The sequence below is a fragment of the Bufo gargarizans genome, chromosome 4, assembly GCF_014858855.1.
Source record: "Bufo gargarizans isolate SCDJY-AF-19 chromosome 4, ASM1485885v1, whole genome shotgun sequence".
NCBI classification, from domain to species: domain Eukaryota; kingdom Metazoa; phylum Chordata; class Amphibia; order Anura; family Bufonidae; genus Bufo; species Bufo gargarizans.
The window spans coordinates 339,884,900-339,910,081 of record NC_058083.1 but is presented as its reverse complement, the minus strand read 5'-3'; the positions used below and the strand labels follow the sequence as shown (position 1 = coordinate 339,910,081).

The following is a 25,182-nucleotide window of genomic DNA, read 5'->3' as shown; positions in this document are numbered from 1 at the left end:
CAACCCACAGCATGCAGCATAGCAACCTATAGTATACAGAACCCCACAGTATGCAGTATAACACTCTGCAGTATACAGCACCCCTCAGTATGCAGTATAACACCCTATAGTATATAGCACCCTACAGTATGCAATATAGCACCCTATAGTATACAGCAACCCATGGTATGCAGTATAGCACCTTATAGTGTACAGCACCCCACACTATACAGTATACAGTACCCCACAGTATACAGTACCCCACAGTATACAGCCCCCCACAGTATACAGTAGAGCAGTATAGCATTCCACAATATACAGCACCACACAGTATACAGTAGAGCAGTATAGCACCCCACAGTATACAGCCCCCCACACTATACGGTAGAGCAGTATAGCCCTCCACAATATACAGCACCCCACAGTATACAGTAGCTTACAGTATATTAGCATAACAGCCCCTGTCACCTTTTCCTGATGTAATCTTCACAAAAAATTCTCCACAGTTAAGGCAAACTTCTCCTGCAGCAACACTCCTGGTAGAAAGAAAGGACCTTTGATGACCTCATAGCCATGTGACTAGTAATATTGCTAGGTTACTGGTCATATGGTGATGATGTCATCTAAGGTTCCTTTCTCCTAAGAGAATCACAGCTCTCACAGTTTGCTGCCTGGAGTGCAGGCAGGCATGGCATGGCAGCATCCCCCTGTGTAGCTGACAGCCTGACACCCGGGGCAGTGGCTATCAGGGCTCAAGAGGCAACTGCCTTGGACCCCCCAGGAGCAACTGGGCCTGGGGCAGCTGCCCCTTTTGCCCCTTGTTAAAGACGGCCATGGTTGTGTGTGATACTGCCTGCTGAAGTGTGTATCTAATCCCACCTTGTATGATCCTGCCTGCTGAGTTGTGTATCTAAACCCTTATGCACATGACCATATGTATTTTGAAGTCTGCAAGTCATGTATCCGCTAAATAAGCATACTGTCCATATGCGATCTGCATTTGTTTGCAATCCCATTGAGTTCTATGCGTTCGAGGTCTGCATTTTGAGGACCAGAATAGGACATGCCCTATCTTTTGCGAAACTGACATGTGGTTGTGGAAAACACATGTACGTCATCAGTGTGCTTCCCACATCTGTATGTCAGCTCTGCAAAAATAGAACACATCCTATTCTGGTCCTCAAAATGCAGACCTCGAACATATATTTCACATGGATTGTATCCTTAGTTAGTAAATCTGCAACCGCAAAACGGATAAGGTGATGTGCATGAGCCCTAATCCTATATTTTTTGGTGCTGCCTGCTAAAGTGTTCATCTTGGCCTATCATGTGTGATACAACTATGATCAGCTCGGGAAACTCGGTCTGTGTGTAGCATGCATCTCCCAGGCAGACCACACTCTCCTGACCTGATCACAGTAATCTATGATATAGCCAGTCTCTGTCTGATCGGGGGGTAAGTACATGATGAGGTGAGTGCATGACTATCGTCCCACGGTCAGATACCGACTGGTTGTATAATACATTACTATCATACAGTCAGTTCAGGTCATTGAAGCTGTGGTCACCTGGAAAACGTGGCCGACACATGGACCGTGATTCCTGGGCCGATCATCGTTTACATTAGCACAATAATTCATACTGAGCCCCAATAAGTGACATGCACAGCACCCCCATAACAATGATATCCACAGCACCCCCATAACGCTGACCTACACAGTGCCCCACATAACGCTGACCTCCACAGTTCCCCCCATAACTCTGACTTCCACAGCGCCCCCCCATAATGGTGACCGCCACAGTGCCCCCCATAATGGTGAACTCCACAGCTCCCCCATAACGGTGACCTCCACTCAACCCCATTTACATCAGCGTGGTCTGCGTGCTTAACAACCTGCAAGGTCTGGGGTACCTCCCCAGACCTGAATCCCATTAAAAACCTATGGGTTCAGCTGAGTCGCCGTGTAGAGGCTCGTAAATCTATACCCGAGAACATTAATGACCTGAGGGACACCCTTCAAGAGAAGTGGGACAGCACGGTGTCCGACTTCCCTTCATACAGCTACCCAGCGGGCGTGCCGGGTCTCGGAACCCCGCCGAACTGATACTGATGACAGGGGTGCTGTTTGGCCACTGGGTCCCGCCGCCGGCCGGGATGGCGCCACAGCGCTGGTGGTCGCCATGTAGCGCTGCGCCAATTTTAGGTTAGGACCCACTCATAGAGGCAACCTTGGCGTGGTGAGTGGGCTTATTGCCTTTTGATCAAAATGTACACAAAGGCCTCATTTAGCATGTAGCTTGGAGGTGGTACACATGTGCTATTTAGTGCTGTCTCCTGCAGGAACGCAGGGATGAGATCATAGCATTAGCAGTGGATGTGCGATTCATTTCTTCTTTTCTCTCCTTATTTGATACTGATGACCTATCCCGAGGATAGGTCATCAATAAAAATAAGTTGGACAACCCCTTTATACGTGTCCCTCTAGCCAGTCTGAGTGCACATTTTTATGTGGCGATTGTAGATCTTATCATATGTGTATGGCCAACATAACCATATATTTGTATATTATTGTTTATTCCTTATACAGAATAGTGCTGTCTATCTATCAAACCCTCCACAGATGCTCCAGTTAGGCCCAAACTGGATTATAATGTCTGTGGCATAAAAAAATAAATTGAAGTTGCTGAACATCTTTTGTAAAGGTGTATTTACCAGCATAAGAAATCATGTCATTACAATTCCATAGAGAAATATTCTCTGCTGTCAGATGTAGGCGGCATTGCTTAAAAGTCAACCCTGGGGATCTGAGCCACTGTAGAACAGACAACTTATTATTATGTAGTACAAAGCTTGTTTGCTTGTAGAATTATGTGTTGACTTAAAGGGGTTGTCCGGGTTCAGAGTTGAACCCGGACATACCTCCATTTTCACCCCGGCAGCCCCCCTGACTTGAGCATCGGAGCAGTTCATGCTCCAATGCTCTCCTTTGCCCTGCGCAGGGCAGAGGCATTTTTTTGGAGATCCAGTGAAGTACCATGCTCTCTATGGGGCTGCCTGGAAGCCCGGTGACGTCACCAGCACTGATGGGCGGGATTTAGCGCTGCCCATGCCAGTAAAACGGCACCCTAGAGACTCTCGGCGTGGAATACTAGAAGTTATATAGCTGCACGATGGGTGATGTGCCAGAGTATCTGGGCATAAACTTTCAATTAGGTACTGGGATTCACACGCTAAATCGGCAGGTCTTACATTCATGTCGGACCGCTGTCTATAATTAGACATAGCAACGTACCCCTGCACTTTGGGATGTGCTGACTGACCCCCTTTTTCTTTGTAGCTTGTGCTGGATGTGTGGCTGCCTCCTTAGTCGTGCACTCCTGACCAGCTCGTCTGCCCCATTGGCTGATTTTAATTAGTGTTGGTATATAGCTTGGCCTGCTCCCCCTCACTCACTGAAGCCATATGGCACCAGGAGAGAGATAGTGTGTGGACTTTCATTGCAGTCCCTGGTGGCCGTGTGCCGCCGGGAGTGATGTGGAGTGGGCCCGGCATGCATGCTGGTAACTGCTTTCTGTGGATATAATGGAGGCCATTTTAGCACCAAAAATGACAGAAATTCAGGCGGATCCAGCATTCATGTGGAACCTGCACTTTCTGAATTATATGGTAGCCGTCATGGCACATAACAGGTAAAATTTAGTGTTAAGAACCCGTCTAACTAGAGATCGCCTTGACGTGTGGCAGACGGGCTCAAATAATTTTGTACAAAACAATTTGCCAAGCATCTCTAACTTATTAGTATAGCATTTGCAATTATGATGCAATTTTGTACTTTATTTGGTTTGCAGTGAGCTGTTGCATTGCATGTTTTGTTTAACAGTGCCCCTGCGCTTTGGGATGTGCTGACTGACCCCCTTTTTCTTTGCAGCGGTCTATAATTAGGTATGGTCGGCTGGGTTGTTTGGTTTCCTACACTATAGAGACCATCCCAGTGTATACTTTATAGTCAGTGCATTTTATCGACAGAATCCTAAGTAGGCAGAGCTCTACTAATCTACCTACCAGTATCTATCAACTATTTCCTTCCAACTATATAGGGGTAACCACTGGTATTCCTTTTTTGTGGCCAGCGCGGTTTCAGGCTTTTCTTCCTACATATGCAAATTAACCTGAGATGAGTCCTGTCCCTGACTCATCTCATCGACAGGACTCATCTCAGGTAATTTGCATATGTATCAAATCGGGTTTTTTTACACAATAAAGGCACACAGCAATGGGGACTGGGTATTGTGGATGTGCTAGCGGCCATCTAGCAACCCATGTCCTCAGCTCTATACACAAAATCCCAGTGACAGGTTCCCTTTAAACTCAATGATGGCAATAGTAAATGATGTCTGAGTGACACTGATATACATAGCTATGGGTATCGCACATTTGACGGTGCTAACATACAGCGTATTTAAAAACACACAGCACCATCATATGTATTACTCCTTTTCATATCACAAAGGTTACAAAAATTGTCCCTTATATGGGGCAGATGTTTAAACACACACAGTGTTATGGGGTAAAAAATAAAAAAGTGGCTTGGGGAAACAAGTGTCCAAAAATTATGCCTTGACAGGGTAGGAATTCCTGCCCATACAAACAGTGGCCCAGATTCAGGTAGATTTGCCCATTACTTACACCTGAGCCGCTCAGCTGAATTTCTCTGCGCTGGAGCAATTTTGCCAAATTGCCACCTGATTCAGGAATCGTTTGTTCATTTAATTTGCTCCTGTTTAAGGCAAAGCTGAGGGCGCAAGGCCGTGCAAGTCAAAGTGGGTGTGCCCCTATGTAAATGAGGAATTTTCGGCTCAGCAGAGGTTTGCTAGCATAATTTCAGGGCAAATCCTGCTCAGCTGCTTGCACTGAGCAAATAAATAGGAGCAGACTTGCGCAGGTTCTTTGCTGAATTTCATCCTGCTTTTTCCTACCCCCCCCTGAGCAAGGAAATTCAGCCCTTTTGCAAGACATGGCACCTCCCAAAGGGACCAAAATAAGGAAGGCCAACTTTGTGGCTGCAGAGATGGACATCCTGATTGCTGCACTCCAGCAGCATAAGGAAGTCCTATATGGTGCCCAGCGGGCAAACACCACCATTGCCCAAAGGAGGGCTATATATGAAGCCATTGCCCTGGACATCAATGCCCTGGGTAATGAAGTGCATACCTGGGATGACATCCAGAAGAAATTAAATGATATGAGACATTTTGCCATCTTTTGCTAACTTGCCCCTGCTTTTAACAGGAGCAAGTTTGCCCAGGGAAAAAAGCTTGCACGCTTCCAGCGCAAGATGCGCATCACACGCGCATGTTTCTGAATCATCGGCAGTACCTAATTTGCATATTCGCTGAGGGAATTCCATGAAGGCGCAACTTACACCCCGCGCAAAATTGCACGAAAATTGCGCAGGAACAGCTAGGCTGCGTGCGCGGGAAAATGGCCGCATTTCAGGCTTAACTGGTTTACAGAATCAGCCGCAAATTTGCATAGGAGCAAATCAGTACTTGCGCGGCGCAAATCACACTTGTTCCCGCGCAAGTGCTTCTTGAATCTGGGCCAGTGTTTTTAATCAGAAGAAAAAGTGGCTAGTTGCGAATGAGTGTGTGGCGAAACCAACCTCGCCACTGGGTTTTGGAGAGGGCTGTTTAAAAGCCTCTTGCCTCAGGATTATGGCCCATAGTAACTTTAAAGGAGAAAACAGACCGGCCACACAGCTTAAATCTGTCTGTAGAATTGTATTTTATGTTATTATGCGTTCGGTTAAATTGTATGTTATGTGAGGGCACCCAGATAGCTAATATTATTGTATTCGTGTATTCTGAGTGCCATTCACCTAATGATATGCACTCAGACTTGAGCTATCTGGGGATATGTTAAATGTCTGTGTTTGCTGTGGGTGTGTGCCATTGTGTGTTTAAATGGTGATGTCTGTCCTGTTGTCTCCACATGTGTATTGGTGACCTCCCTTTGTCCTGAGAGATAATTGGATTGCCCTCGGTTGTCTCCCAGGCAGAGAGGAGGAAACCATGATGCATTGTGGGGATGTGTTGTATCTGTTCTGTATTTGCAAAACTGTAATAAAAACCAGGCTGGGTGTGCCAGCACATCTGACCACTGCTGACCCTCAAGACGGAGCCTTGTCTCGTTATTGGGGGGATTCCCTGTATGCTGTTGGAGACTGATTGCCAGGAGTGTAAGCTGACTGTACGCTTTTCCTGTTCGTCTGCTGACAGCTATTTGCGAGGTTCCAGTTTGGAGTGCTATTTTGTATCCAGTTCGGGAGGTTGGTGTTCTGCAGTAGCTGTGCCTGTCTCTCGGAAAGGGGCATATCGCCTAAACGGATTTTAACCCCTTGTCTGCTGAAACGGTCCGTTACAGAGTGTAAAAAAAATCTCTCTTTTTAATTGGGAGCAGCAGGAGTGCAATGTGGATGTGGGAAGGTTATGGTACAGATTTAGTGGCTTGCGACTGCTGTACTAGCAACAGCAGAAGCAGTATAGCATGGAACATACGAGGCTGTCTATGGGTAGCCTCACGGAAGATGATGGGTTGGTAGGTTGCAGCAGTGACATGATGGCATCAGTGGCATGATGGAGGTGGCACCAGCAACCGTACAGAAAGTGATGGTAGGCAGGTCGCATTAGTGGCTTGATGGAGGTAGCAGCTGTATAGAATGTGATGGTAGGCAGACAGACAGCATTGGCGTGAAGGTAAGCACATCACATTAGTGGCAAGATGGAATCGGCAGCAGCAGCCGTACAGGACATGATGGAACAGCATTGGCATAATGCAGGTGTCATTAGCTGCCGTGCAGAACATGATAATAGGCAGACAGCATTGGCATGATGGAGGCAGTAGCAGCAGTCGTAAAGAACGTGATGGTAGACGGACAGACAGCAACAGTGGCAAGACTGGGCACCGTCAGCAAGGCTAGATCTATTCATCGAAATCAGCCAGAGGAGCGTGAAAATCCTCCTAAATCCAAGCTTGGTTCATTTTGACAAAAGTGAGGTTTTAGATACTGATGGAGGACAACTTGGTCCGTTTGGGTGTCACCATGCCCCCAGGTGCTGAAAACCCTCTCTGAGATAACACTGGACACTATGCCACTTTAGGACACTGTTCCAGTCTTCCTGCCCAGAAATCCTTGGGGTCAGGGAACAGGGTATGCAACAGAGACTGGCCATAGTTTTGGTAGGCCTGAACCTGGGCATTTAGACGGAAGCTGACATTTTGCTTAGTGGCCTTTCATGGCACGTGAAAAAACTGCATCATGTTGAAGAGACTGGAATTGCTGCTGCTTCTGGCGGTGGGAGGGGGGTGACTCGGCGGGGGGGGTTGCGGGGGTGGAGAGAGGCCTCCCTTTCGGACATGCTGATGGCAGGCATCTGCTCGCCATAAGCTGCGTCAAGCTGTGTACGCAGTGTTTCCTGGTAATAACGTAATTTGTCCTCCCTTTCTCTCAGAGGAAAACATTCCCCCATTTTGCCTTGGTAGTGAGGGTCTAAAAGCATGGCTATCCAGTAATCATCAGACTACTTAATGTCAACGATACGCCTGTCAGTGAGTAAGCAAGCAAGCATACAGGTCGACATTCTGGTCAGCGTGCCCAGTTCTTTCCAGCTTCGTCCCCCACTGAGACAATTGGGTGTCTTGGCCGGTGCCATCCTCATCATCATCCCCAACAGCTATAATGCAGACAGCAAGATGTGCCAGATGTTCTTCTTCCGCTGTAGTCCCTTGCTGCATAAGCATCAGTGTCTGTTCTAAGATAAATATGAGCGAGATGAAGTCGTTCATGCCATAGTTGTCCCTGCTGACAAACTTTGTGGTTTCTTCAAAGGGGTTCAGCACCCGACAGGAGTATTAGATGAGCTGCCACTGACTGGCCTCAAAGCAGCACATGCTCCATGCTGCTGAGGCTGTCTGGTGCATGACAAAATCGTTCACGGCATTCTGCTGCTCGTACAGACGCTCGAGCATGTGCAATGCCAAATTCCAGCGAGTTGACATGTAGCCGATTAAACGGTATAGCGGCAGGCTGTTCTGTCGCTGCAGGTCCAGGAGAGTGTTCCTTGCCACGTAAGAGTGGCTGAAGTGATTGGACAGTCTCCTGGACTTTGCCAGCACCTTGCCAGCACCTTGCGCAAGCCAGTGAACTTATTTACAAAGTGCTGCACCACTAGGTTGATGATGTGTGCCATGCAGGGATCATGTTTTATTTCACCCAGGTTTAGGGCAGCCACGATGTTGCACCTATTGTCGCTGACCACGTTGCCCAGTTGGAGTCAGCAGGGCAACAGCCAGCGGGATGTTTGCTGCTTGATGTACAGTACTTGAGCAACTGCTCGCCAGTGTGGCTACTGTATCCCAGGCCGATCAGCTCCAACATGATGTGGCAACGGTTGACCTGGCAAATATGATAGGATAGGTAGTGTAAGCGACCCTGTGTCATGCTACTATTGGGAATGGGAATATGTCCATGGAGGAGGAGGCAGATAAGTGCCTGATATGGGAGCCAGGCTGACACAATCGTAGGGGAGAGGGGTCAAAAGGACCTGGCCTTATTGCCAGGGTGCTGCCTCGCTACTGTCGGAAAAAACATTGGCCCAGTGGGCCATGAAAGACAAGTATGTATTGTCCCTGCCCGTAAGAGCTGCTCCAGGTGTCCAACATGGCATATACCTTGCCGCACAGCGAGAATCACAGGGAGTGGCCAATGTTGTCTGCCAGGTGAGCATACAAGGCAGGGATGGCTTTTAGGGAGAAATAATGCTGGCTAGAAATCTTCCAGCAAGGCTGAGTGCACAAGTTTCGCTCCCTAAAAACAGCTGATTTGACTAAATGGTATGGCAGCAACTACACTGCCAGCAACTTATCCAGGTGGGAATTAAGCTTGCGCTCCATCTGATTACTGGGCACCTAGAGTTGTTTCCTGGCCACGCATTCCGTTATCAATTGCTGGCAATGGAGCAGAGGAGGAGTCTCAGCGGGAGAAGCGGAAAGAGATACGAGAGATGTGAAAGACACTCATACTGCCCATGGATGCAGCCTGGCTAGGACTGGGAGGAGGAGGGAACTTCTGCTGCGGTTGCTGGCTGCCACTTCTGTTTGCCCATGGGATGGGGTGATGCTGCTTCATGTGGTTCAGTAGAGCTGTGGTGAAGGGTGTAGGAATTACAACAGTTTGCATATGTGCCTCCCACTTGTTAAGGGATCAAAAGTAATGGGACAGAATGATAATCATAAATCAAACTTTAACTTTTTAATACTTGGTTGCAAATCCTTTGCAGTCAGTTACAGCCTGAAGTCTGGATTGCATAGACATCCCTGGTGAAGCTCTGCCAGCCCTCTACTGCCTTCAGTTCCTGCTTGTTCTTGTGGCATATTCCCTTCAGTTTTGTCTTCAGCAAATGCATGCTCATTCTGATTCAGGTTCAGGTGATTGACTTGGCCATTGCATAATATTCCACTTCTTTCCCTTGAAAAACTCTTTGATTGCTTTTGCAGTATGCTTTGGGTCATTGTCCATCTGCACTGTGAAGCACCGTCCAATGAGTTATGAAGCATTTGCCTGAATATGAGCAAATAATATTGCCCGAAACACTTCAGAATTCATCTTGCTGCTTTTATCAGTAGTCACATTATCAATAAATACAATAGAACCAGTTCCATTGGCAGCCATACATGCCTACGTCATGACACTACCACCACTATGCTTCACTGATGAGGTGGTATGCTTAGGATCATGAGCAGTTCCTTTCCTTCTCCATACTCTTCTCTTCCCATCACTCTGGTACAAGTTGATCTTGGTCTCATCTGTCCATAGGATGTTTGTGGTAGGGGCTGAGGTGTACATTGGTGTGGAGTCGGGAGGGATGCCTATCACCCTCCAAGATCTATCTGGCTGAACTGTGCCTGGAGCCAGTGCGGGGTAGGCCTGAATAAGTGGGCAAGAAGACTACCCACGATGTAGGAGGGAAATAGTTAATTGAACCGAACGACACAGGAGGTAACAAGGGCCTGAGTGATTCAGGCCAGAGCTGGGCTGTTAAATGACCTGAGCGATTTGGGAAGGCACTGGGTAGTTAGTAACGTGACGGTCCAGATGACGGCGGAAGAGCAAGCTTGGGTGATCCAGGATGAGAGAGGCAACGTGGGCCTGGGCGATCCAGGATGAGAGAGGCAACGTGGGCCTGGGCGACCCAGGATGACTGAGGTAGAGCGAGCCTGGGTGATCCAGGATGACGGAGGCAGAGCGAGCCTGGGTGATCCAGAATGACAGAGACAGAGCGAGCCTGGACAACCTAGAATAACCGAAACGGAGTGAGCCTGGGCGATCCAGGAAGACAGAGGCAGCGCGAGCCTGGGCGATCCAGGATGACCGAGGTAGGGCGAGCCTGAGCGATCCAGGATGACAGGAGCAGAGCGAGCCTGGCCGATCCAGGATAGCAGGAGCAGAGCGAGCCTGGGCGATCCAGGATGGCAGGAGCAGAGCGAGCCTGGGCGATCCAGGATGGCAGGAGCAGAGCAAGCCTGGGCGATCCAGGATGGCAGGAGCAGAGCAAGCCTGGGTGATCCAGGATGGCAGGAGCAGAGCAAGCCTGGGCGATCCAGGATGACAGGAGTAGAGCGAGCCTGGGCGATCCAGGATGACAGGAGTAGAGCGAGCCTGGGCGATCCAGGATGACAGGAGCAGAGCGAGTATGGGCGATCCAGGAAAACAGGAGTAGAGCGAGCCTGGGTGATCCAGGATGTCAGGAGCAGAGCGAGCCTGGGCGATCCAGGATGACAGGAGCAGAGCGAGCCTGGACGATCCAGGATGACAGGAGCAGAACGAGCCTGGGTGATCCAGGAAGACAGGAGCAGAGCGGGCCTGGGCGATCCAGGATGACAGGAGCCGAGCGAGCCTGGGCGAACCAGGATGACAGGAGCCGAGCGAGCCTGGGCGAACCAGGATGACAGGAGCCGAGCGAGCCTGGGCGAACCAGGATGACAGGAGCCGAGCGAGCCTGGGCAAACCAGGATGGCAGGAGCAGAGCGAGCCTGGGCGGTCCAGGACGACAGAACGAGCCAGGGCGATCCTGGATGACAGGGGTAGAGCGAGCCTGGGCGATCCAGGACGACAGAACGAGCCAGGGCGATCCTGGATGACAGGGGTAGAGCGAGCCTGGGCGAACCAGGATGATAGAGACAGAGCGAGCCTTGGCCAGCCAGGATAACCGAAACAGAGAGAGCCTGGGCAATCCAGGAAGACAGAGGCAGAGCGAGCCTGGGCGATCCAGGACGACCGAGGCAGTGCGAGCCTGGATGATCCTGGATGGCAGAGGCAGAGCGAGCCTGGGCGATCCAGGATACTTGGCTGATCGGGAGGACTGAAAATCAGACAGCACCGCAGCCCTGTTTGTTTTAAGAAAAGATTGCCCAAAATGGTACATTAGGAAACCAGAAAATAGCACGGCAACAAGAACCCCACTACTGAAACAACATTCATGGAGTTAGCTACCCTAGAGGGGATAACTTGTGTTACATCTGGTAGCAGCAGTGGAAGGTGCAGTTTCTGGTTCCAGTCGATTGATAGGCACTTGTGGGTATAGGGGTCCACTGGAGGTTCCAACCTAAACTTAACCTGGGCCAGCGGTAGTATAGGCGATGGGAACCAGAACAGCAGTCCCAGACCCCGCAGCAGCGTCCGCAAGGCAGCACCTTACTGATCACACCGGTGTCTGGTCTCTCCACTGCGTTCCTGAAGCTTCTTTTTGCTTTCCTTTTTTTTTCCACCGGAATGGAGAAACAGGCCGGCCAGCCCCGTGCCTGCCAACCATGGCTTCTCGGCTGGAATGTACTGCAAAATAAATGAAAAATAGAAAACAATACATGCAATTATACCTAATTACAGTTGTAGATACCCCCAGGTCTGGTGTACTAAAGAAGAACTTGTACCAATTAGATTTTATTATATCATTATTCTTAAACACCGCTTTAGGAGAGCCGGGAAGAGAAGGAAGATGCGGGAACGGAGGACCGGGCGGGGAGCAAGGAAGGATGACAGAGACAGCGTGGGCCTGGGCGATCCAGGATGACAGAGGCAGAATGGGCCTGGGTGATCCAGGATGACAGAGGCAGAATAGGTCTGGGCGATCCAGGATGACAGAGGCAGAACGAGCCTGGGCGATCCAGGATGATAGAGGCAGAACGAGCCTGAGTGCTCCAGGATGACAAAGGCAGAACGAGCCTGGGTGCTCCAGGATGAAAAAGGCAGAACAAGCCTGGGCGATCCAGGATGACAGAGACAGGAACGAGCCTGGGCGATCCAGGATGACAGAGGCGGAACGAGACTGGGCGATCCAGGATTACAGAGGCAGAACGAGTCTGGGCGATCCAGGATGACAGAGGCAGAACGAGTCTGGGCGATCCAGGATGACAGAGGCAGAACGAGCCTGGGCGATCCAGGATGACAGAGGCAGAACGAGCCTGGGCGATCCAGGATGACAAAGGCAGAACGAGCCTGGGCGATCCAGGATGACAGAGACAGGAACGAGCCTGGGTGATCCAGGATGACAGAGGCAGCGTGGGCCTGGGCGATCCAGGAAGACAGAGGCAGCGTGGGCCTGGGTGATCCAGGAAGACAGAGACAGAGTGAGCCTGGGCGATCCAGGATGACAGAGGCAGCGAGGGCCTGGGCGATCCAGGAAGACAGAAACAGAACGAGCCTGGGCGATCCAGGATGACAGAGACAGAACGAGCCTGGGCGATCCAGGATGACAGAGACAGAACGAGCCTGGGCGATCCAGGAAGACTACGGATGATGTGTGAGAGCGAGATAAGAAGCATGGAAAACAGACAAAAAGATGTGTGTGTGATAGGCTGACCTGGAAGTCTGGATATAAGACGGTACTGCAGTCCTGTTCATGTTTGAAAAAACTAATCAGCACCCAAGTATAGACAACAAGCAATAATCAGCCCCCCCAGGTGTAACACGGCGGTGCCACACGCATGTGCACAGGAGGGCGGCGCGAGACAGTTTGTGCCAAACCTGAGCATGAGAGGACGGCACTACAGCGGTGCCACACGCATGCGCCCAGGAGGCGGCAGACACAGCCGCCAGACACGTGTGCACAGGAGGGTGGCACCACGCCACTGCGCCATAAACAAATGCACAGGGGGCGGTAGACATACGGTGTGATGCACATGTGCAGGAGGCGGCAAAGCGGGTGTCACAGACATGTGCATAAGAGGACTTGATGAGCAGCTACCTGGCTGAACGGGAAGTCTGGATAAGCTGATACCGCGGTCCTGTTCATATTGGGAAAAAAATTATCAGCACCCAGGTATGACAATGAGTTCATAAAGAAAAGCCCTGAGTCCGACATGGCAAATGACAACCGGAAACAGCATTTCGACCAAGAAGGGAAGGCTTGTCTAAGAGTTATGCCGCCCTCCTCCACACACGTGCCAGGCCGGAAAAGCCGGCAGAGCCACATGCCTGTGCACAAAGGGGCGGCACGGCAGCCATGCCAGGAACCCGAGCACGGAGGACAGCACCACGCCACCAAGCCATGTAATGTGCCCAGAAGGGTGGCAGAAGTGGAGCCGACCAGGCGTGCACGGGAGGCGACATCACACCACCGCGCCACGAATGAGGGAACAGGAGGGTAGCATGGGATGCGGAGGTGCATACGTGCACAGGAGGGCGGCACAACAGGTGTCGTGGACATGGAAGTTGGAGTATCGCATGGGGATAGCATTGTGGAACATGTCTACATGTGATAGGGAACCATATTATATTTGTAGAACCTGCTGGTGAACATTAATTGACGCAAAGGCAAAAGAGCAGGGCGTGCGGCCCTTTTTTTGGGGGGATAACATTCCCCAGCTCTGCTAAACCGCTGAGGACTTTGAGGAGCAGGGGGAGCCCAGCGGAACGGTCCACCCCCACTTGAAGTGCCGCGGACGCTGGTCCCGCCGAACCCTGCTGCGGACAAAACAGACCTGTAAAGAGGAGGCTCCCCTGGAGCTGGAGGGAAGAGGAAGACCAGCCGGGCCCGGCTGGGCGATGGACGAACGCTGCCCCCAGCTGAGGCAGCCTAGCGAGCCGAGATTTACCCGGAAGTGACGAGGCCGCGAACCGGAAGTAACGGGACGGAACGAAGAAAGCCAGCATGAAGCGACCGTCCTCAGGGTGAGGTCGCGTGAGGAGATATAGCCAGCAGCCCCGCCCACAAATACAGGCTGTAACCAGCATTAATACTGTTCCAGAACTGCGAAGGCTTTTTTAGATGATGTTTGGCAAACTCTAATCTGGCCTTCCTGGTTTTGAGGCTCACTAATGGTTTACATCTTGTGGTGAACCCTCTGTATTCACTCTGGTGAAGTCTTCTCTTGATTGTTGACTTTGACACACATACACCTACCTCCTGGAGAGTGTTCTTGATCTGGCCAACTGTTGTGAAGGGTGTTTTCTTCACAAGGGAAAGAATTCTTCGGTCATCCACCACAGTTGCTTTCCATGGTCTTCCGGGTCTTTTGGTGTTGATGATCTCACCTGTGCGTTCCTTCTTTTTAAGAATGTTCCAAAAAGTTGTTTTGGGCAAGCCTAATGTTTTTGCTATCTCTCAGATTTTTTTTTTTTTCAGCCTAATGATGGCTTGCTTCACTGATTAAAGCTGACAGTCTGCAGTTAAGGCCCCATGCACACGGCCGTTGTTCACGGCCGTGTGCGGGCCGTGGAACCGCGGCCTGGATCCCTCCTGAGAGCAGGAGCGCACGGCGTCACTGGTTGCTATGACGCCGTGCGCTCCCTGCTGCCGCCGCAATACAGTGACACACTGGTATGATCTATACCAGTGTATTACTGTACTGTGCCGGCAGCAGGGAGCGCACGGCGTCATAGCAACCAGTGACGCGGTGCGCTCCAGCGCTCAGGAGGGATCCAGGCCGCGGTTCCACGGCCCGCACACGGCCGTGAACAACGGCCGTGTGCATGGGGCCTAAAGCAAATCTTGTTCGTTTAATTTCAATTGTGGTGGTGTATAGAGCCCAAAATGTTAGAATTGTGCTGATGTCCCAATATTTATGGACCTGGCTGTATATATGCTGGTGCCACCTACTAAATCATCCAAAGGATGAACTTAATGTGTGTCAAAATGCTATAACTCAACCAATTGAACAACAGACACACATGTACAATTATGACCAAAATATTTTATTGAGTAATAAATATTACAAAAGACCATAGACAATGATAAAATATAAGATAGCAGCAGTGCAGGCTAGCGCTGCGAAAAGCAGCTCAGCTGCCAGACTATGGGTATAATGGATCCGAAAAAGGACAAAATAGGGAAGTGACATATGCTGCAAGCCCCCTGAGAAAGCGGAGGAGCGAAACGTGCGTCCGGGTGTGCTCTCTGCCAGACCTCGGTTTGATCCATTTGTGCCTCCAGTTAAACTTTAGGTAATATGTTTCAGTACCTTCTTGATTTGTTATTGCTACTATTGTTTATCCCCCTAAGTGCTCATAGGCCAGTTATAGGTACCGTATATATGGTCCCTCTTTTGGATTTTTTTTTGTGCTGTTTTTGTATGTTTAGCTGTGGGGGGTGGAGGCCTGCACATTTAGTGGGAATTGAGTGTATATTGCCTGCTTGCAGCATATGTCACTTCTCTATTTTGTCCTTTTTCGGATCCATTATACCCATAGTCTGGCCTGCACTGCTGCTATCTTATTTTTTATCATTGTCTATAGTCTTTTGTAATATTTATTACTCAATAAAATATTTTTGTCATAATTGTACATGTGTGTCTGTCGTTTAATTGGTTGAGATGTATATATGCTGGTTAATAAAATTTAACCCGTCAAAAGTATTTCTGTGACAATGGGGGAAAAAATTTAAGTATTTCCTTGCAGGTACTGTAGCTGCTTTTGAGCTCTGCACTGCAGCAGTTGCAGTTCTGCTAGGAGGCACATCGGCCACAGTTCCTCACTCCCTCTCTGGCTGTCCGCTGCCTTGCCTCCCTATTCTACACACACAATTATTTTTCTTTGTATTCCTAGCCTTTCCTTCACTCTCCCTGGCGTTATGATACAAGCTTGTTTGATTTCTGACTCTCCATGACTTCCTAAGATCGTTTTTCTAGCAAGCACTGTATGACCCAACCAGCCCAACACAGAATGTTGTTCTGCTAGGGCACCTCCCTGCCTGCTTCAGTATTGATTGGCTCATCCAGGCTGTGTGTCAGCCTGGGAGCCAATCTGGACAAACTTCCTCCCCCCATTTCCTCTCAGGGTCATGTGAGACCCCTTCTTCTTCCTCTATAGTGCTTTTTTTTTTCTTGCTGTCATGTGCACAAAAATGGCGCTACATTCTGTTTTAGTGGATTTGTCTGAAACAAACCTGGAAAAAGACTCAGATTCGTTTGCCGTCCAAAAAATAGCAAAGTTCAGTCTAAACTGGTTTGCTCATCCTTATACAAACCGTAACCAAAGAGCTCAGAACAACTTCCAAAGAGATTAAAGGTGAACTCCAAGTTTATGGTAAATCAGTGTCAGATCGCACTATCCGTCACTGTCTTAGCCAAAGTGGACTTAATGGAAGACGACCATGGAAAAAACCACTGTTGAAAGCGAATCATAAAAAAGTGAGAAATTTGCCAAAATGCATATTAACTAGCCACAAAACTTCTGGGAGAATATCCTTTGGACAGATGAGAGAAAACTGGAGCTTTTTGGAAAGTCACATCAGCTTTATGTACACTGACTTAAAAATGAAGCATGCAAAGAAAAGAACATTGAATTTACTGTGAAATATGGAGGAGCTTGGTTATGTTTTGGGGCTGCTTTACTGCATCTGGCACAGGGTGTCTTGAATCTATGCAGGGTACAATGAAATCCCAAAACTATCAAGGCATTCTGGAGCGAAATGTGCTGCCCAGTTTCAGAAAGCTTGGTCCCAGTCACAGGTCCAACAGGATAATGACCCAAAACACACAGCTAAAACATCCATGAATGGCTAAGAGCAAAGCACTGGACTATTCTGAAGTGGCCTTCTATGAGCCCTGATACAAATCATAATAAACATCTGTGGAAGGAGCTGAAATATGCAGTCTGGAGAAGGCACTTCAAACCTGATACAGATGGAGCAGTTTGCTCACAAGGAGTGTGCCAAAATACCTGTGGACAGGTGCAGACGTCTGATTGAGAGTTACAGAAATCACTTGATTGCAGTAATTGCCATGTATCGCGCTGGAGCAATCGGCAAACATGGCGCCCGCTCGCACATGCAGTGGGTGTCATGGCCGGCGGGCCTCCACTGTTTCAAACAGCCGCGATCAATGGCTAATTACTGCGACCGGCAATAATGCCGATTGTGGCAATTAAAGCCTTTTAGATTATATGATCAAAGGGTTAAAAACCTGGACTTCTTAGGTAATTGACTTAAATGTGTTGGGTCTCGCTGAAGAGACCCAGAGCATTTAAGCTGCAAATCTTATTTTGGCCAGCAGGTGGCAGGCCAACATTAGAAATGAGCGAGTCTGAGCATTAAATGGATGTAAAAAATCCATTAATGTTCAGAATTAAAAGCAATAAAAATTGGATTTTGTAGGCTCAAATACAAGGTTCAAAATCATAACAAAGAAGTAAAAAAAAGTAAAAAATATGCAAAAAATAAAAAAATATAAAAGTTTAAATAACCCCTCCTTTCCGTAGAATAAAAAAATAAATACATAACTAACTAAAAATATAAACCTCATGGATATCACCGTGAACGAAAACACCCATACTATTAAAATACATTTCCAATACAATGAATGGCGTAATGGAAAAAAGGGTCAAAATGGCAAATTTGCAATTTTTTCATCTCTTCTCTTACCCTCAAAAAATGTAATAAAATGTGATTTTGAATTTTATTCCCGCTTCCCACTACATTGTATGCCATATTCAATGGTGGCATTAGACAGTACAACTTGTTTCGCAAAAAATAAGCCCTCATACAGCTACAGTATGTGTCAGATCTGGCGTCAGTGTTTCTATTATGACAGAATGAATAACTGAATGCTTCTGAATGTATTCCGTCATGGAATTGCGTTATGGTCCGTGGTAATGGAATCCATAACGCAATTCAGTAACTACCACAACACGAACCCACACACGAACTTCGCTCATCCCTACTCATTTAGGATATAATAAACCTTTTTTTTTTTGTGTGTGTCAGAACACTGTGTAAGGGTGGTGTCTCGCACACCTTTTTGTGCCATTTCTGGCCACAGCGAGAAGTGGATCCAGCAGGAAGAAAGTCTTACTTTATTATTTTCATCCCCTTCCACTTCTGGCTTTAGCTCAAAAAGCTGTGTTTGTCACCACCCTATTGGAAATTCTTTCCCGGTCAGTCATTAGTTTGAGTAGCCATGTATAATGTTATTAACGCATTGTTTTGTTTGAATCTATTGCAGAATTGGTGATGTTGCTGGAGTGGTGGTCAGACACTGATTGCACGCTGTATACAGATCCTGCAAACTATAGCAAGTACGGCAAAGAGAACGCTATAGTAATTCTCAACCATAACTTTGAAATTGACTTTCTCTGCGGTTGGAACTTTTGTGAGAGATTTGGTCTCCTTGGTGTAAGTATACCATCTAGTGGTTATCAGAGTGCAGCGGTTGTGTATGTTTTATATTAGTTTACGGCTACTTTCACATCAGTGTTTTGTCCACAATGCTTCAGTTTTGTCCCCATTCATTGTCATTGGGGACAAAACTGAAACTGGGTGCACCAAAATGCATTCCGTTCTCGCTGGACACAAAATTGCCGCAAGCAGTGTTTTAATGTGCAGTATGAGAAACTGAACAAGCCGGATCTGCCACCAAAAACGATGTAAAAGTAAATGGTGTTGGATCAATTTTTTTTCAGAAACATTAAAGGGTTTCTGTCATCAGTAATTACGTTATGTAGCTGACTGACATTAGCGATGGGCTAATGTCAGCAGTACATAACAGTGGGCTTTATAATTCCCTGCCTGCTGCCATTCTCTTAAAATAAAGACTTAGGCTACTTTCACACTAGCGTTCGTCGGTCCGCTCGTGAGCTCCGTTTGAAGGAGCTCACTAGCGGACCCGAACGCAGCCGTCCAGCCCTGATGCAGTCTGAATGGAGTGGATCCGCTCAGACTGCATCAGTCTGGCGGCGTTCAGCCTCCACTCCGCTCGCCTCCGCACGGACAGGCGGACAGCTGAACGCTGCTTGCAGCGTTCGGGTGTCCGCCTGGCCGTGCGGAGGCGTGCGGATCCGTGCGGATCCGTCCAGACTTACAATGTAAGTCAATGGGGACGGATCCGTTTGAAGATGCCACAATATGGCTCAATCTTCAGGCGGATCCGTCCCCCATTGACTTTACATTGAAAGTCTGGACGGATCCGTACGAGGCTATTTTCACACTTAAGCTTTTATATGCTAAAATAATGCAGACGGATCCGTTCTGAACGGAGCCTCCGTCTGCATTATTATGATCGGATCCGTTCAGAACGGATCCGATCGAACGCTAGTGTGAAAGTAGCCTTAGCCTCCAGGTGCTATTAGGGCGTTGCTTCAGCACCTAGAGGCTTGGTCTACGCACCCTTTGGCACGCCCAGGTCCAGTTGATTGACTTTCAAGTTCTCCTCAATGTCCCGTAAATCCAGTTTAGTATTTGGCACAGACACAGTGAGTGAAGGACGCGACCCCCTGCTGCTGGCTTTCTTCCTTCGGCGCAAGCGCCTGCGCCGAATACTAAATGGGATGGCGCAGGTGCAGGATTTACGGGACACTGAGGGGAACTTGAAAGTCAATCAACTTAACCTGGGCGTGCCAAAGGGTGCATATACCGAGCCGCTAGGTGCTGAAGCAACTCCCTGATAGCACCTAGAGGCAAATTAGCATATTTGAAAAGTCTTCATTTTAAGAGAACGGCGGCAGGCAGGGAGTTATAAAGCCCACTGTTATGTACTGCTGACATTAGCCCATCGCTAATGTCAGTCAGCTACATAACGTTATTTCTCATGACAGAAACATTAACTTACAATGGTTTTAATGCCGGTTTCTTCATTTTCGATATAATACAACCGTATCCGTTCTGAACGGATGCAGCCAGGTGTATTATTAGAACAGAACTGTTTTACTGTGGTTGTGAGATTCCCTGCCAGATCTGAAAACCGTACAGCAAAAGCACTGATGTGAAAGTAGTCTACACCGGGTCCGTTACTTCACAATTGTCTCTCATTAGGAACATAATAAATGGAAAATAGATTGCATTTATTGCGGTGCTGCTCTTTTATGGATGCACATTTTGAAAGCGTTTGCCTTTCAGTCATTGCATAAAATAGTATTAGAGCCTGCAAGTTTCTGCACATCTCGCATTACATAAGGATAATAGCCATTCTGTGGCTTTTAAAGTAACACAGATGACTTTAGTCTGCTGGTGGTATAGATTACTCTAAAGAATATGGTCACATTTATGATTAAGCTTCAAGATGAGAGGGGTATGTGGCAGCTTATATGTTCTCTTTTTGAAGTATCAAGCTTTGCTGTTCTTTGTATCTCCTTCTGCTAAGTGGATGCTTAGTTGCATTATCTTTTGAGTCTCTGGTGTTGACGAGTGTAAGTATTTAAGGCGCTGTACAATGCATGCAACATCTGCTAGTTCTGCTACTGTGCATGTAAATTTACCCCTAACTACTAGCATTATATATACGGTATGTCTTTTAAACTTGGTCAGTGCATGTGTCTTCACATCAATAAGAATCATTTTCCACAGACCTCAAATTCCATTTACTTACTTTATAAGTAGTATTTAATTAATGGGGCTGTTTGCGATTCACATGAATGGTATAGAAATGTAATATCAGGCTATGCCTACCAACAAGAGCGGTGCTGTTTATGGGGAAAAAGAAAACCCCTGTAACCATGAATGCACAATGGACCATGAGGAGCATGGTAAAAGCATGTATCGCAATTCAAGGTACAGCTCTGTATCTAGCAATGCCATTACATTTCCATTGCCTTAGGCCTCATGCACACGACCCTTGTTTTGGTCTGCATCCAAGCCGCAGTATTTGCAGCTTGGATGCGGACCCATTCACCGTGTGCTTTCCGCATACGTTGCTCCGTTCCGTGGTCCGCAAAAAAAATACTACCTGTCCTATTCTTGTCCGTTTTGTGGAAAAGATTAGGCAGTTATATTAATGGCTGTCCGCACCATTCCACAAATTGCGGAACGCACACGGACACCATCCATGTTTTGCAGAGCCGCAAATTGCGGACCGCAAAACACACAAGGGTCCTGTGCATGAGGCCTTAACAAGGCTGAAACCAGTCATGTTCCTCAAATGGATTCAGAGCTACCCTCCCCATTCCTTGCACAGATTGTTCTCCTTTATTTTGTTCAGATTGCATCTCTCTCCATGTAACCGTGTCCTCTCTAACTCCCATACATCTCAATGGGAGGCAGCGCAGAGGTTTACAGAGGTTTACAGAGTGGCGGCTTAATGCCACAGCCACGCCGAGAAAGGACCTGTCCTCGTGCATTTGGCTGCATATCATCGCACATTAGGCTACTTTCACACTAGCGTTCGGGGCTCCGCATGGTCTTTTTCTAGTCAGGAGCGCTGTATCAGAAGCTGCCAGGTCCAGCACCGCCCCTCTCCTGAGAAGTCCCACCCCTCTATTTCTCTTTCTTTCTCTCTCTTTCTCTCTTTTTCTTTTTCTCCCTTTCTCTTTCTCTTTCTCCAGCTCCAGCATCTGGACTAAACACTACATTATGGTTACAGGACCTGTGGTGATGACTGTATGTGATCACCCATGTGTGTGGGAGGAGTTAGGGGAACACAGGCTGTGCTGGTGGAGAATGGAGAGGTACTTTATGTATGGAAGGTGTGTATAAAGCAGGGCTATGTCAGTGTAACCAGTCTATTGCACAGTTTTCTGTGTGTAATGTGCACACAGTAGTTCTATCTGTGTAATGGGCATGTGGTAGAGCTGTGTATGTAATGTGTATATAGTAGTGTCAGGTGGGAGCTGTGTATGGAAGCAGTGGTCTTATGTTTAGTGTATGATGTTGGATAAATGTAAAAAAATATATATCTTTTTAAATTCTTTATTTAAGAAAATTTGAAAAGCCAGGTACCAATGTTTCATTGTCATAATAAAACATGTTGATTAACATATATGTATGGAGTGCAGTCGTTGGCAAAACAAAGACAATGCAATAATAATCAGTCTACAAGGTGAAGGCCTGACTGTACCGATGATGATGAGTGTAACAAAGTATAATAATACTAGGGTCATCAAAAATAGGAAGTCCTAAGGTTGTTCTTGTATGATAGGACACAAGCAATCTATAAGCGATCTTTTATGATTCCAGTGCAACATATGTCATGAACAAAGGGGGAAATGGAATGTCATTAGGAGGGAGACTGGCTGTAACATGAGGGGAAAATTAGGGAAGGTCGAGTAGATAAATCTGAAACTAAATAAATAAGTGTTTGAAAGAGAGAGAGAGAGAGAGAGAGAGAGAGAGAGAAAGGGAGAAAACATTTCAGGGGGGAATGGAATGAAATGATGAGGGAGGTTTCTCTTGGACCAATAAAGCCTGGTATTCCGGGTGTTCTGAAATATAAACCACGGCATCCATGCAGATTTAAATGCCTCGTTGGTGTTTTTCAATAGAGCTGTGAGTTCCTCCATTCTCCGAATATCCTCTACCTTGTGGACCCAGAAGTCTATAGAGGGTGGGGAGGGCGATTGCCATCTAGCTGGGATGCAGGCCTTGGCTGCACTAACTAGGTGACGCAGGATTGATTTATTAGGCAAATGGCTGGATAGGTCCGAGAGGAGTAGCAGAAAGAAGCCTGGGGTGTTTGGTATGGGAAAGGAAAATAGTGAGGCTATGGTGCTATGCACCGACTCCCAGAATTGCCTAATTTTACTGCAATGCCAGAAGATGTGGATCAGAGAGCCTTGCGCCAATTCACAACGCTAGCACAGTGGATATGCAGATGGAAACATTTTCTGAAGACGAGTCAGAACATAGTACCATCTAGACAGTATTTTGTAAATGGCTTCCTGGAATTTACTAGCAATGGAGGATTTATGTGCGAGATGATACAGTTTCGGCCACTGGTCGGAGTGGGATGTGCTCTCCAAGATCAGAGCTCCATTGGTCAATATATGGAGACTATGCATGCCTTTTCGAAAGGGGTAAGAGGCCTGTCGAAACTCGGGGATGAGGGGACAGAGCAGATAAAATTAGATATTTGTCTAGCTCTCCACTGTCCCAGGGTCCGACAGCTCCAGTAATTCAGAATGTGTAAGCCATTTCTTTGCTGTTCTAAAGAAGGGAGCTCGACATTTTCTACTTAAACGCCAATGCAAAAAGGGGCCCGAGGAAAAGCTAACTGGGAATTATGGGTGTCCCAGGACTGGAAATAAAGGGGAAGGTGTGGGCGAGATCCCGCTCACGTTAGCATATTTGTGAAATTGGAGGCGGGTAGGGGTGGGTGGAGAGTGCTGTCAGGGTCTGCACCATCGCCCAAGGTAAGAGCTTCAGAGGGGCCTGTGAGCAGCGCTGTTCAATGGACACCCATTGCTTAAAAGGAGCATGGTGACACCAGTCCAAAACACGCTGAAGCATGGTAGCTGCATAATATTTTCGGACATCCAGAATCCCCATCTGGAGATGGAGCAGAGAGCGGGCCAGCCTCGGGCTCCAACCCGCCGAGATGAATTTAAAGATGTCTCAGTGGATTGTAACAAAAAAGCTAGGTAGTAGTTTTACTGGGAGTGTCTGAAATAGATATCGCAGATGAGAGAACATTCATCTTAAAAATGGCACAACGGCCAAACCATGTGTACAGGCCCTTCGACAATTTATTTAGATTCCCCCCCTAATCTGACCTAGCAGAGGGACAAAATTCATGCTATAGACCTCTCTCAGGTATCTTGGAATCTATATTCCCAGATATTTGACCACTCCCACCGTCCATCGAAAGAGAAAGAGGTAGATTGGTTTTTAGAGAGCTTGCCAACCAAATATTAAATGCCTCTGATATTTTAAAGTTAATTTTTAGATTGATCATTACCTGGTACGTGTTAAACTCGGTGATCAGGTTTTGGAAAGAGGTCATGGGCTTAGTAATTGTGAACATAAAGTCATCTGCGTATGACGCCACTTTATATTCCTGCTCCCCCCCTCCCACTGAGAGGCTCGTAATATTAGGGTTTGACCGGACTGTTTGAAGTAGCGGTTACAGTAAAAGCACGAGAATTAAGGGGAGAGAGGGCAAAAGCCTTTTCAGCATCTGTCTATAAAAGGCAGAAAGAGGTGCGTTGTAATTTAGCATGGTGAATCGGGTTCAGCACTTTCGTAGTGTTATCCCTCGCTTCTCTAGATGGGATAAAGCCGACTTGATCATAGTGAATCAAGTTTGACAGGAAAGGGACTAGGCGCGTGGCCAAGATTTTTGCAAACAATTTGAGGTCTACATTAAGCAATGAGAGAGGGCGATAACTTTTGCAGGCTGCTGGATCCTTTCCCTGTTTATGCATGACTGACATGTGCGTGAGTCATATCTCTAGGTAGAGGATTTCCTGTTGCTATTACATTCAGTGCCTTAGTGAGCGGGGCCTTTCGGAGAGGTAAGTATTTCTTATAATAGGATGCTGGTAGTCCGTCCGGACTAGGGGTTTTACTGGGTTGCATAGTTTTTAAGGCTTCTGTTAATTCCTCTTCCAAGATGGGCCTGTCTAATTCTGCAAGAGCATCTCATGGGATTTTCGGGAGACCTGAGTCAGATAGGTATTTGCGCATGGCTAGTGTAAGGGAGGGGCTAGCTGAGTTAGAGCAAGGGAGATTATACAAGGACTGGTAGTATTGGGCAAAAGCTTCCGTTATCTTATCTGGACATTTAGGTTGTAGCCCTTGGGATTGGCAATCAGTGGGACATAGTTTCTCCCTCTGTTCTCGCAATGATCGAGCTAGAGTCCTACTAAATTTGTTACCGTATAAAAAAAAAGTCTTCCCCTATTTAGCAGGGATTTGGTGCGTATGTCGAGTTTTTCCTTAAGTTTCCCCCTGGCTATCAACAAGGCTGTGCTAGAAGCCTGGGCATGTGACTGTTTGTGAACCAGC

The 25,182-nt window shown here is 47.6% G+C and overlaps 1 protein-coding gene across 1 annotated transcript in view; it reads left to right on the top strand.

Moving 5' to 3' along the window:
• Positions 1–25,182, top strand: part of AGPAT4 (1-acylglycerol-3-phosphate O-acyltransferase 4) — a 147,635-nt gene that overhangs the window by 72,782 nt on the left and 49,671 nt on the right. Inside the window, exon 3 of the mRNA XM_044291983.1 lies at positions 18,476–18,645. Coding sequence (XP_044147918.1) covers positions 18,476–18,645 — 170 coding nt within the window. The remainder of the gene's footprint in view (positions 1–18,475; positions 18,646–25,182) is intronic.